The 14,055-nt window shown below is 45.5% G+C and overlaps 2 protein-coding genes across 2 annotated transcripts; both read right to left on the bottom strand.

Annotated features, from left to right (window-relative positions):
- Positions 1-215: 215 nt before the first annotated feature.
- LOC306639853 (olfactomedin-4-like) lies at positions 216-7,184 on the bottom strand (the record flags this gene model as incomplete). Its single annotated transcript, XM_079103549.1, has 6 exons — positions 216-939; positions 2,530-2,689; positions 3,073-3,238; positions 3,428-3,664; positions 4,498-4,650; positions 7,116-7,184. The coding sequence occupies 6 exons, from the start codon at positions 7,182-7,184 to the stop codon at positions 216-218; spliced, it is 1,509 nt and encodes a 502-aa protein (XP_078959675.1).
- A 3,292-nt stretch (positions 7,185-10,476) lies between these two features.
- LOC306639852 (olfactory receptor 52D1-like) lies at positions 10,477-11,493 on the bottom strand (the record flags this gene model as incomplete). The annotated part of the gene is made up of 1 exon (XM_079103548.1): positions 10,477-11,493. The coding sequence occupies one exon, from the start codon at positions 11,491-11,493 to the stop codon at positions 10,477-10,479; it is 1,017 nt and encodes a 338-aa protein (XP_078959674.1).
- Positions 11,494-14,055: the final 2,562 nt, after the last annotated feature.

Genomic DNA, 14,055 nt, shown 5'->3' with positions numbered 1-14,055 from the left:
CTAAACATGCTCTCTACTTGTTTCTCAAGTAAACCTTCAAAGACTATTATTAAAGGGAACCTTAATGTGTTGATTGGGGTATGAATTATATAAAGAACTAATTACATAAAATCAGTGTATCTCAATCACTTAGTCTATGACCATTTTGGAGAGTGGTCCTCCTGGAGGTGAGAAAGAAGACACACTTCTATCAATGCCCGGCCTAGCCTGGGGTCTCAGGACCTAGAGGGCTTATTAGATTTGACTGGTTTGGGTGGAGCACGATCCCCAGAGGGCCTTTTGACTGCTAGTCTGGATAGTGTGGGCTTCAGTGTCAGGAAGGTGAGGTCATAATGCACCAGGTAACCATCATTGTAGACATAGAGCTTGTGGTCCGAGGGGCAGTAATTGATGCCATGCAGGGTATCCAGCATCTTGTCCAAGAGGATGCTGAGGTGGCGCTCCTGCCCACTGGTGGTATCAAAAGCATAAAAGATCTCCTCTTGGCGAGTGCTTAGTGAGCGCAAGGCATAGAGCACACCACAGGCCATGAAGGCCCCTGACAGGGCTGGCTTATACTGACTGGTGTGCCAGGATTTCTCTACTTCCAGGGTACTCTCGTTGAGACGACTCACAACCAGGTTGCCCTTGCTCTCCTCAGTAGCATAGAGCACCCACAGCCCCTTTTCATCACCAGCAAAATCTAAGTCCTTCCAAGGCACACCAGCATAGGAGAAGCGGTTATCATAGGTGGCACCAGGCAATGGGCGCCGCAGCACAAGGGTATTGGAAGAAAGATTCACCATGGCCATGTCATTTGTGCCATAGTAGTTAAAGTACATGAAGTTCTTGTACACAGTGTTGCCACTGCCGTCACCATAGCCAATCTTCCACTGCTCATAGTTCTTCATCATCACCAGGTCATTATAGGACTTGTGTAGATTATAGTAGTCAAAGTACCTAGGCCAAGCCCCGCCCCACATCAATTCATTAGATGAAAGTAATAAGCAGAATAATACAATACTATAAAATGGGGAGGTTAGTGGGCCAATTAAGAACAGAGACTTAGGAGTCAAATAGAATTGAGTTTTAATCCATCTTCTTTTACTTATCATATATCATGACAAAATAAATAACTGTTAAAAATAACAGTAACAATAATAATAAAAACAGCAACAGCTACAATACCTGTTAATCACTATATATGCATTATCTCATTTAATTATAATAAAAACCACTATAAGGTACATTTTATCCTTTCAGATTAGGGGGCTAGGTCTAGGAAAGTTTAAGTAATATGCTCAAGTTGTCACAACTTATAAATTTTCTTAGTTTGTTTGTTTTTGCAGTGCTGGGGATTCAACCTGGGGCTTCACACATAATATGCAAGTGCTCAGCCACTGAGCTACACCTTCTGCCCCTAGCTTATAAATTATATCTGTAAAAGCAGCAACAGAAGAATCTACTTCATTGATTGTTGGAACTAATTGGGATAATGCAAAGGAAAAAAATATACAGTATCTCAAAGTACAATTAACAAATAATAGATATTATTGTATTCTTCTTATGGACATTTTTTAGTACCTAGACTCCACTGCTTTGAGATGCAGGTATACTACAGTATCTGGAGCTGGATTCAGGGAGTTGATGATCATGAGGTCACTCTGGAAAGTCCCTTAAATTATTCAAGTTTTGAAAATTCTTATTTCTTAACTCCAAGAAGTGGGTCTTAACTAGAATTTTCAGAGGATTCAGAGAACCAAGTTATATTTCATATGCTACCAAATATTTGTATGAATTGAGGACATTATTATCACTAATGCTAATCCTTCTGAGATAAGACTCAACTGAGCTCTTCAGTGACTGGCTCAACCCACATTTATCTTTCCCTCCCTTGAGCTTCTGCCCAATTGGTTCAACACCATATGTCCACAGGTACTGATTTCAAACTCTCCATGACTAGTGCCTAACTCTTTAACCAGACTGACATAGTGAAGGGCTCCTTCATCTATTCATTGATTCACTTAGCCTTTATTTAATCCAACAAATATTTGTCAGTTCATACTTTTCCATGCAATGTTCTCATATATTATCCTCATTTTATAAATGACAAAAAAAAAAAAAAAAAATGGATCCATTTCTCCAAGATCACTTAGCTTAGAGAATTAAACTCAGATCAGTTTAACTCCAAGTCTCAAGGTTAGCCAGGGCCATTCTCTACATTTCTTCTGAGCAGGAAGTTAGGATTCTGAGATCAAGTGTAGAAGAATTTGTCCTTAAGATAGGATCAGACCAGAGATGAAACCATGATAAGATTCTTTAAGTTTCAGACAGTGGATTTTTGAAGGAAGTTCAGGAAAGTCTGGGCCAAACTTATTCCTTGAGAAAAGTGTTAAGAGGTGACATTTTAGGTCTAGGCCAGATAGTCCCAGAAATACACCTAAAATAGAGAGAGGAAGCTGTGCTGGAGCTGCAAAGAAACCTGCAAAGCAAAAGGGATGGCACATGTGGAATGAATCTGATTGCAGCAAACTGTCATCCAGGACTCACCTGCCATCTGCACGCAGAGGGGCCACCCAGTAAAGTGGGGAGTCTGAACCAGGAGCTGAATCTCGGCCCCAAGCTCCTGCCTTGTGTGAGAGGCCTCTCCAATTGAGCTGCAGCACAAGGGGTCTACTGACTTTCTGGAGCCCTCCATGGGCACAAGAACCTAGAGAGAAGAGCAGGAAAGGTCTGAGCTAGGTGCAAAGTATACAACCCACAAAGAGAAAGATGTCAAATATAGTAACAATGTATACATATACCATGTGTGCCTATACCCCAGTGCATATGCAGGTTCCTTAAGAGGTCAATTTTGAATAAATAGAGATCAATGTGTGGGTTTTATTATGAGGTGTTTATATGATTCGTATCACCCTTGGGTAAAAAAGTATACCAATCTTGTTCTGCATCCCTCAATGTCACAAAGAAAAACAAGGAAATTGAAGATTTAGTTCCCATCTACATCTACATCTTTACTGCACTCTCACTCTGCACTCTCAATACTTGTTGCTGGGGAAACAAGACCTTGGGAAATTGAGTATGTGTACTCACCAGGGGGCAGGGGTGGACCAGGGTTTCTGGAGGCCTGCTCTTGCTCCTTTTCCCTCTCACACTCATTTAGTTGGCCATGGAGTACATCCACCTCCTGTTGGAGAGCTCCAAAGCTGTGCTGATTAGTGTCAGCCAGAAGTTTGAGTGTAAGACTGGCATTAGTCACCTGAGGAAATGAGACACCAGGGATGTAGATCATAGATCTGAACTTAAGAATTGAATTCAGGCTCTCCTATTTCTCAGTTCTGGGTCTTTTTTCCCAGAAAGAAGTAATTTTGGAATTTCCAAATATGTGAGATTCAGAAACACAGGGGGCTGTGAAAGGAAGGGAGTGTTTATTAATCTACCCCCATACCTGGTCCTGGAGTTGGTGGAGGAGGCCTGCAGCCCCACCTGCAGCCCAACCTACTCCTCCCTTGGTCTTAAGCTGGGTTGCCAACTTCTGTGCTCCCTCCAGCTGCAGGAACAGCAGGTCGAAGCCTGGTGTCTCATGGAGAGAGACAATGGCACTGGGATTCCTGATCTCCTGTGTGTGGCTCATTTCCAGTGCCTGGTTTTCTTGATCCTCAGTGGCACGTGCATACTCGCTGGCCTGGACATGGGGAGATGGACAGGCAGTACTTCCAAAAGTCAACCCCCATGTCTCTTCCCATCTATTTACATCCTCCCAGGGCCATGCCACTTACAAATCACTCCCAAGTGTATCATCTCACTTGCTTCTACTCAGTCCTTTATGTGGGCATTAGCATTACCCCTGTTTCACAGCTGAGGACACTCATATTCTTTTCACTGCAGGAAAAGACTTCTTATCCCACACCAGGTTTATCTTTTTTTCCCCTATTCTGGTTATAGCCACTCCTGAGAACTAGATTAGTGAGTGAGAGAATGAACAGAAGGACTCCAAACTTCCAGTTGACCACATCCCTCAACAACTGAAGATACACCAAGCAATTGACCATCTCGCACTGTTGACACAACTCTTCTGTTCATTTATCCTTGTTGTAAGAACAATATTAAGCTTGCCAGTCTGGCCCAAAAGTCCTTCCACCCAGGGTTTCTGTTTTAACTCTTCAATTCCTTGTTCCTGCCTTCTTTGCATTGGTCATTCCACTTCTAAACTTTGGACTAGTCTATTCTTGTGCCCAAATTTTCCCCTGCTCATCTTCCAGGTACCCATATCCTCTAATTCACTCATTGATGTAGGAAGCACAGCTACATAAACCTGTCTATACTGTTTCTACTGGTGAGAAATCTCAAGATAAGTTCCTAATTTTACTTTTTTTCTAAGGATTAATTTCAAAGATAAGGACTATGCTTCTTCCAGTTTCTTCTCTAGTGCCAGGACTCAACCCCATGCTGGATCCAAGGGAGGCTGTGTTTGGATAACTCTGAGCTCCACCCCCAGCTCACACTTCCAGCACTCACCCTGAACAGCTCCTGCTCATACTGGCTAATGAGCTCCCGCGCCATACTTTGTAGTTGCTCCAGCTGCTGCAGAAGGACCGAGTTGTTGGGCAGATGGACCACACAATGGCATGTGCCACTTGCATCCACAGAGTTTGACACACCTCTAACCAGCTGCAAAAGCATGGGCACGGGCACACTAAATGTAATGAAGTACATTGGACCACAACATGCTATTTGCAAACATGAGGCAGGAGAAGAGGCTGACCCTGCTCTTGAGTGCCAGAGAAGAGTTCTTTCTTCACTTGGGGGGTTCTTCTTAACTTGTGGACACACCTTTATCAGGGGTTTTGAGAAATTTTTTCTTCAGTACTGGGGATTGAACCCAGAAGTGCTATACCACTAAGATATATTATTCCCAGCCCTTTTTTAAAAAAAAAGTTTGTATTTGTTCTCATTAGTTAGTTATACATGACAGTAGAATGCATTTATTCATTTTGATAAATCATACATAAATGGAGTATAATTTCTCATTTTTCTGATTGTACATATTATAGAATCACATTGGTCACATGTGCACATGAGGTAATAATGTCTGTTTCGCTCTGCTGTCCTTCCTGCCCCCACACCACTTCTGCTCCCTTCCCTCCCCTCTACCTAATCTAAAGTAACTCCATTCTTCCCTAGTGCCCCCCACCCCTATTGTGAATCAGCGTCTGCATATTAGAGAAAACATTCAGCCTTTGGTTTTTTGGATTTGGCTTATTTAGCATAGCATGATATTCTTCAACTCCATCTATTTACCAACAAATGCCATAATTTCATTCTTATTTAAAGCTGAGTAATATTCCATCGTGTACATATACCACATTTTCTTTATCCATCCATCTATTGAAGGGCACCTAGGTTGATTCCATAGTTTAGCTATTGCCTTGAGCTGCTATAAACATTGATGTGACTGTATCACTATAATATGCTGATTTTAAGTACTTTGAGTATAAACCAAACCCTTTTTTTTTTTGAGACAGGATCTCACTAAGTTCATCAGGCTGGCCTTGAATTTGTGATCTTCCTCAGCTTCTCAAGTAGCTGTGGTGAGATCTGCATCACCACACCTACCTGAGTCTTGGTCTTCTAATTTCTTCTAATTGAAGTTTCCAAACTCTAGCTTGTATTGGTTGGGCCACCCTCACCCCATCTCAGCTGCAGTTTACATAGCTGGAAGTCAACTTTTCCTTAAGCCTCTCTACAAGAGAGCAAAGCTGGCTTTCAGAGAAAGGGGAGAGGCTTAAGGAGCTTAATCCTGTCTCAACATATCCCCACTCTAGGGATTTGACCAATCCTACAACGTTTCCTTGTCTTAAAGTCACCAGGTAAAGAGAGTTCCTAAACAGCAACAAAGGGAATCAGCAGTAACAGCACCACAAATCATCAGATTCTGGACTAATATTTAGCATTCACAGAAATGTGACATGAAGTGAATTGCAAAACATATTTTATATTTGAAAAACAAGAGGCATCTGAGACTTTTAAAATATCTTAGAAAGCCACATGATTAACAAGTATTGAGGCTACAAACTGCCCTTAGGTTTCATGTTTACTTGAGATCCTGGGCTCTTACACCTAATGAAACTATAGATCTCTGAGCTTTGTGGGGGTGGGTATGCAGTACAGGCCTAAAGGGTGATATTGGGAGGCATGTCCGTTGCCTTAGCTCAGTAGAATAAAGGAGAATGTTCTAGGGCTAAGACATGCATTATTTGAAAATCTTCTTTCCTCTCATATTACTTTCATACTCACATAGATCCCAAACCCATTAATTCTATAAACAGAGTTCCTGAATTCTAATTTTAGTTCTTGACATTGGGTTAGCTTGACACTGTGTCCCAGTGTTTTCAGGTGTACAGTGACAGAAATTATGTCATTTGTCTTATTGTTTTACTTTAAAAATGAGAGCGAGAGAGATTGAATATTTGTAAAATACTTGAAATAGTTCTTTATTTATTATAATTTACAAGGTCCATCTTTCCACAATCATTTTGAAACTGGATGAGCAAGTACTAGACTAAAGGCTGCTTCCCAGTTTTTAAATTCGACTTGTGTCACCAGTTGAGGTTTCTTATCGAATCTTCTAGAATGAAATATGTGGCCTCTATACTTATTAGAGAAGGTCCACACATAGCTTTTCTGGTCCTAACAATAATCAGGCACACTGGCTATGTCTCTAGCTTGAAACTCCAACCCAATAGTTGAGTCTTGGTGGGATAATGAAGCAAAGATTGCATAGTTTGCAATACCTGGTCTGGTCTCATTAGCTCCAATATCCTTACCACAAGAAGGTGATGACAGATTTGTAGAGAATGAAACCTCATAATTTTGCATGTTGGATAGCAGAGTTCTCTCCTCTATTGTCTTTACCCTTGCCTTCTCTCTTACATCCTATGCCCATACAAGCCAAGGGAAAATCAGAACAAAATGATGTCCCATCCTCCTTTTTTCCACTAATTCTCTCTACCTTCACTCTCTCCAAGGACTAAAGGATTCTTGAGCAGAATCACCATAGAGAAGGAAGCCAACCCAAAGCACAGAACTAACTCCCCTACCTACTTGATTGAGATCCCTCCACCCTCTGCCTGTACCTGAGGCTGTCCTGGGAACACTAGGGGCAGCAGCAGTAGAGTGGCCAGAAGAGTTGGGAGAGGCTGCATCTTGCTCCTCCTGCAGGAGTACACTAAGTCCTGGGGGCTCCCCTGGGTTTTATCTCCAGTGAAAATGAATAGTCGCAGTAGGAGGGGACAAACATTTCAACATCTGAAAGTGCTGAGTGCTAAGAAGATGTGGGGAGGCTGGAGGGGTTGATCACAGTGAGACTGGTGCCTCCAAACATGGGAGGAAATGGGATCCCTACTACAAATGGGGCCATCCTTGTTCCCCCAGCTGAGATCTGCTCTGCTCTGCCCTGCCAGGCCCTCTTCTCCAAACAGATTAAGGAAAACCTGAGACTTCCTGGGGGGCCTTGTCATGGGTCCTTTTCAGGAGGGATTAAGATCTTTCCCTCAACCTTAAGGAAGGGATGACTCTAGAAGGAAATGCAACCCTACCTGTTCAATCTTGAGGACAAAAGCCATTTACTTAACTGTGTACACTTGTATACGTGCCAAAGTGGAGGGCCAAAGGAAGGCCTGGGGGTGTTTCTTCAGCAAGGTTGTGCTGGATTGCTCTCTTATATACCCTCCCTCAGCCCTAGCAATTTGCCTCCTCCACTCTCCTAGGTACTCTAAACATTTCCATTCCACTCCACTATTCAGATGCTCCCCTAGTTCCCTTAGTGTTGATGCTTTCAGCCTCCACTGCCTGTCCTCCAAGAAAGTCCCACCCAATATTTTCTAATCCGCTGCAGGAAGTTGTTGAGCCTCAAGTCCTCTGGCCTCTCAAATGGGCATCTCTAAAGAAAAGCAAGAGTTTGGTTCCTGAGGCCTGAACAGGGTATCACAGGTCAGTGTTCTTAATGATGATCACCCTAAATTACACTCTCATCCTCCACCATCTCACAGGAGTACTTCTCCAGCAGTGAGACATACTGTGGGGATGTCAGATTTCCTATGAAAGCAGGTATTTCCCATGAAGAGTGCATGCGTATTATCCTAGTTTTCTTTTTCTGTATCTGTTTTTTATGGTACCAGGGATTAAATCCAGAGGCTCTTACTCACCAAACCACATACCCAGTCCCACATGTGTGTGTGTGTGTGTGTGCAAGTGTGTGTGTGTGTGTGTGTGTATTAACTTAGAGACAGGTTCTCACTAAGTTGCTTAAGTTGCTTAGGGCCTTGCTAAGTTGATGAGGTTAGCTTTGAACTTGCAATCCTCTTGTCGCACTTCCTGAGGCACTGGGACTACAGGCGTGTGTCACCACACCCAGCTCATCCCAATTTTCTACTGAGGAGTGTGGTCTCTATAGCTCTACTATGTCCTTTGTTGTTTCTCCTCTTTTCATAGTAGCCCCAACTTCAGAGAGTATGGTCGCTTAGTATCAATGTCCTCTACTTATTCATATCATCCTTTGGGATTCCCTCCCTAGCATATAGTTAATAGAGAAAGGCATATGAATCCCATACTTCCTCTTCTGGGAAAGGATTAAAAAGCTTAGGTTAATGTAAGACTGCAGGAAGACAGATCCAAGGCTCTTCTTGGTAATCCTTGGTGATGTAAGGCCCCCAAAAAGGAAACCCCAAATCTGTCCCATGGATGGATGGCAACCCCAATCAACCGCAAGAGGCGTCACTTGATGCAAACCGCAAGAGGTGTTTATTCCAGCGCGCTGGGACCCAACTCGAGGAGTCGAGTCCCTAGCAGAAAATCTTGTAGGTTTATAAAGGCAGAGACCACACATCGGGAGGGGTCGCACATGAAAGGGAAAAGGGGGACAAAGCTGCCGGGAAATTTCAAAGGGGGTCTGGGTTTGCTGATAACATACAACATGTTTCTCAATGTTTTACAACAGGGCGTAGATTCTGGTCAATAGTTTCTGGTAATCCTACTGTTTGAGCACTATCTGGCTATCTGGCTCAATTTACCCTTTTACTCCCTGTTTGGGGCTGATTCCTGGAACAGCTTTAAGGGCTTTGTTCCCGTCACTGGGAGGGAGACCTTAGGGAGTTGAGATAAAACAGACAGCTTAAAAAAATGTCCATTCTTTCAGTGAGAGATATTTCCGTCTTGCTTTTTTCCATCTGAATCCCAGCCCAAAGCCAGAGATTTATTCTCCATCAACTCCTCTAGCCCAGCCTTGCGCTAACAATGAGATCCAGAGAGACATAGAGATTAAAAATATAACAGAGAAGTGGGTTGGAAAACCTAAAGTGCGTGGAGTAGGAAATCTGTCTGTCAGTGTCTACGTGGGTTGTTGGGAGAAATCGTAGTTCTTGGCTCGGAGCAGTTAATGTCTCAAGTGTGTAAATTTGCAGGGAGGAGCATTCCGCTCTGACCACCTAGGAATGTAAACAACTGCCCCAAGTTGACTTAGTGATACCAAGGGAACCTGTATAGGAGCCTGGTGGTCTGATCTCCCGTGGCACATTGTGATTGGGCAAGAAACTTATAAAATGTACAGCTGTTCCTGCAGTAAACGAGTCTGCAGGCTGCTCACCACAAGCCTGCTTTCACCCAACTCCTGGAGTCTAGGGGTCTTGACTCCATGGCCCTTACCTGCGCCTGAGCAAGCCTGGCACCCCTACAGTGGATGTCACTAGATCTGGGGCACCTTATGGAGGAAGAGATGGTGGGAAGGGAGGGTAGGAGAATACATACAGCATTAAGCATGACATCAGGCGCCAAAGTCATCTTCCCATTAATCACCAATGACAACTAGTCAGTGGCACAAGGCAGAAAAGCAGGAGTAGCCTCAGCCTCTGATCAAAGATAGGAGACAGCTAAGGGAGATAGCCACAGTAGTGTCCACTCTCTTCCCAGAAATACAGACCCTAGGTAACAATCAGGTCAGAAACCAAATTAGTTTACAGATCGCTGTTCCATTTTATTCAAATTGTGCCGTTTCTCCAGCCCTTCCAGTCTTCATTCCTTCAGCAAGCATGGAGTTCCCGCTTAATTCCACACACTGTACAAAGACCCCACTCAGAGCTACTTTTAACTATTCTGACTCTGTTTTGGGTAGGGTGATGGAGGAAGGCAAGATCTTCCACCACAGTCTGGGCCTCCTTGTCTGTCAGAGTCCAGGTCCAACCTCTTCTATATGTTTGGAATCTAGCCTATTAATGGAGATGAATAGAGTCGTAAAAACTGGGAATAGACTGCAGGTAGAGTTAAGCTTGGAGAGGCTAGTTCAGTGTATTCTTACTGTGAGATGGAAATGGGATTGGCATGAGTATAGGGCCACCTAGGGGTAGAAGATGGAAACGCCTTGGTGGGAGCTCTACCCAGATGAGTCCTTGTAGCATTGCCTTCCCATGCGAGGACACACACTATAGAAAAGAGAGAACAGCTTCATTCCTGTGGGGAGGCCCTCTCAGGACCCACCTTCCTCTCCGCCCCTGCCAAGAAGAGCCGCAGCAAGTACCTAAGCCTCTGAGCAATCTGCTGGGTCCGTACTCCATAGACCACAGGGTTAAGAGCTGGGGGAACCACCACGTAGAGGTTAGCCAGCAGGATATGGATATGGCCAGGCACTGTGTGGTGGCCAAAACGGTGAGCCAGGAAGGTGAAGAGGGCAGGTGTGTAGAAAAGAGCAATGACACTGGCATGGGCCCCACAGGTACCCAGGGCCTTGTGGCGGGCACCACGGGATGGCAGGCGACAGACAGCACGGAGAATAAGGACATAGGAAGCACCTATGAGCCCTAGGTCCAGGCATGGGGAAAGCAGTGTGGTGGCCAGTCCATACCAGATGTTGGGGCGTGTGTCACCACATGCCAGGCGAGCCACACCCATGTGCTCACAGTAGGTGTGGGGCAGGGCCCGCTGCCCACAGTAAGGCAGTCTCTGAAGCAGAACCACAGGGGGCACCATCACACAGGCCCCACGAGCCACTGCAGCTATAGCCACTATGCCTACCACACGCTGGGTCAGCAAGGCCCCGTAGCGCAGAGGCTGGCAAATGGCCACATAGCGGTCAACAGCCATGGCCAGCAGCACTGAGGATTCAGCAATGAAGGCCACATGGGCAACAAAGAGCTGAGCTAGACAGGCCCCAAAGGAGATCTCGCCTGACAAACCCCAGAGCACAGCCAGAGCTTTGGGCACTGTGGATGTGGCTAGAATCAAATCAGCCACTGCCAGAAGCCCCAGCAGTTGGTACATGGGAGCCCGGAGTGCCTTGTCTGCTGCCACCAGCCCCAGTAGAAGGGCATTCCCTACCAAAGCTGCCATGTACAGCAGGCACACAGGCACAGAGAGCCATGCATGCAGGGCCTCCAGTCCCGGCACCCCCAGCAGGACAAAGGGCCCGGGGGCAGAGAATAGTGATGTCTGATTGAGAGCAGGCAGTGCAGGATCCAGCTCCATCTCCTGGTTTCACCTGGCTCTGTTCCTGCAGGGCACAAATGGGGCGTGTGTGAGGAAATCGCCAGTGTTACAGAGATTATAGAGAGGTAGGGGTCAGGACGAGGGGTTAAGATGCTATAGCATTTTCTGAGCACCAAATCAGGCACTGTCCTGGGATTTGCCATACACTGAACAATGATTTCCTAACAGTTTTGTGGATTCACTAACATTACTGTAAGATACAGGAAAGAAGTTGGTTTCTGAGATGTTAAAATATTCCCAGTCACACAGATAGTAAATATGAGAGCTAGGATTTGAGCCAAACCTCATCTGACTAAACACCATGCCTCACTCACACCCCCACACCCTGACTCCTGCAGAGACCAGGCACATCCAAGCACAGACTAGACTTTCCCATGGGAGAGTCTTATTTGTTTAGGAGCCTGAGCTTCCTTCTAAAGTGTGAGGTTTTGCCCAGTCATGGGGCCTGACCCTGTCCTGCTCACCACAGGGCCCTACTGACTTTAGACCCTAGAAACATCCTGCCATGGCCCAACTTACCACAGAGCAGACTACCTTGTGACAGTCTTCTTTTCCGGATGGAATGTCCCCACATCAGCCCAGACTCATGGGAAATCATTCATGTTATCTAAGCCTAATCCCTGCAATGGTAGCACAGCCCCTGTGTTCCCTGCACCCTAGGGGGCATGTAAGTCAGAAGAAAGGAAATATATTATGGCTATTTTCCAATCCATGGATAATACACTCAGACAAAACTCCTGTTCCATGATCCATTTCTGGAAGGGTTTTCTGTTTGTTTATTTTAGCTTGGAAACCACTCTCCTAAACATTATACCCTCCCAGTCTGTCCATTACTTTTTCCAGTTGCCCATGACATCCCTCCCACTAGCTGTAGGTATCTGATTCATGGAACTTAATTCCTTCTTTGATCACTATAGACATCCATCCTCTGACTCAATTTCATAGTTCTCTTTTCCTCTGCTCTTTGTCCATGGGAAGACACTTCTGGTTCTATGAAATTCAGGCTAGGAAAATTTGATGCCCATTAAGGGCACAGATTATCAAGAGTGGGCTGCAGTGGAAGGGATGGAGACCAGATGCCATAGTGACAGAGTAATTGGTGGTCAGCGTGGTGGTAGGAGGGGAGGGCAGACTTTACTTATCTGGGTTTAAGTGGATAAATAAAACAGCCTGGAGAAGGATCTGAGGTAAGATGGACCTTCCATGCTGTCTAAGGACCACAGATTTGTCTTTGAATTTCTTGAGAGATAGACCCTGATATTCTCACCTGGTTGTAGATACTGAGGAACCTGGGGCAGGTGAGCAGAAAACGGGGTCTCTGATGCTGGGTGAGGTACTGAGCTCCCCACATAGTCCTCTCTCCAGCACTTCCTCCTACGTCTCACTCACACCCCGACGCCCTGACTCCTGCAGAGACCAGGCACATCCAAGCACAGATAGTAAATATGAGAGCTAGGATTTGAGCCAAACCTCATCTGACTAAACACCATGCCTCACTCACACCCCCACACCCTGACTCCTGCAGAGACCAGGCACATCCAAGCACAGACTAGACTTTCCCATGGGAGAGTCTTATTTGTTTAGGAGCCTGAGCTTCCTTCTAAAGTGTGAGGTTTTGCCCAGTCATGGGGCCTGACCCTGTCCTGCTCACCACAGGGCCCTACTGACTTCTTTAGACCCTGGAAACATCCTGCCATGGCCCAACTTACCACAAGGTAAGCACAGCCTGCTTGCCAGACAAAGGCTTCTTAAGAAAGTCCTATACCTAGGGTGTGGGCCTACTAGAACACTTTCCCTTGGCAAAATTCCACAGATGATTTCTCTAGTTCCTCTGTCTATACCACAAATTTCTTCAAATTTCCTCCCATAGCCTGGGTGAAGTGGGGAGAGGGAAGCTGGGAACCCTCCTCACGACCTCCAGCCTCCACTCTGCTCTCTCTGGTTCTCTGCAGGCACAGCTGCATCCTCCTCAGCTTCTACCTGCCTGCTCTGCACTCTTGCCTCCCAGCCCCTCACCCTGGACCCAGACCTCACCAGCTTCCTCTGCAAGTCACAGTTCAGACAAGGGCATGCTGCAGGAGAGGTGAAGAGGCACCTCCTTTCTCCCTGAACTCCAAGGCACAGGATTGGCTCTGGGATGTGGCTCCGGGTCCAGGGTCATCTCCATGGTGGTAATGTGGCTGCAGGTATGTTATGTTATCCTGTGCTTCTTTCCAGGATCAAGAAAGCCATGCACAAAATTGTCAGGGTCACATAGAGCTGTGACCAAGAACAAGATTTCCTGAACTCCAATCCAGGACTGTTTCTTCTCCCAGGTTCTTCACTTTGGTCCTCATGTGACAGCATCTTTCTTCATGCAAAAGCAAATGCCTGTGCCACTTACCCAGACTCTAAATCCCCATATGCCTCTGGGTTTCCATTCCTACTCTAAAGGTGTCTTTGTTCTAACTCTGCTTACACATGACCCCCTTTTTACCAACCTAGGTCCTTGGAGCATTGGTGACAGAAAGACCTCCTAGAGCCAGCACAGTCTGAGACTTG

This window comes from Sciurus vulgaris, assembly GCF_902686455.1.
Source record: "Sciurus vulgaris genome assembly, chromosome: 11".
Classification (NCBI taxonomy): Eukaryota; Metazoa; Chordata; class Mammalia; order Rodentia; family Sciuridae; genus Sciurus; species Sciurus vulgaris.
This window is presented reverse-complemented; position numbering and strand designations above follow the sequence as displayed.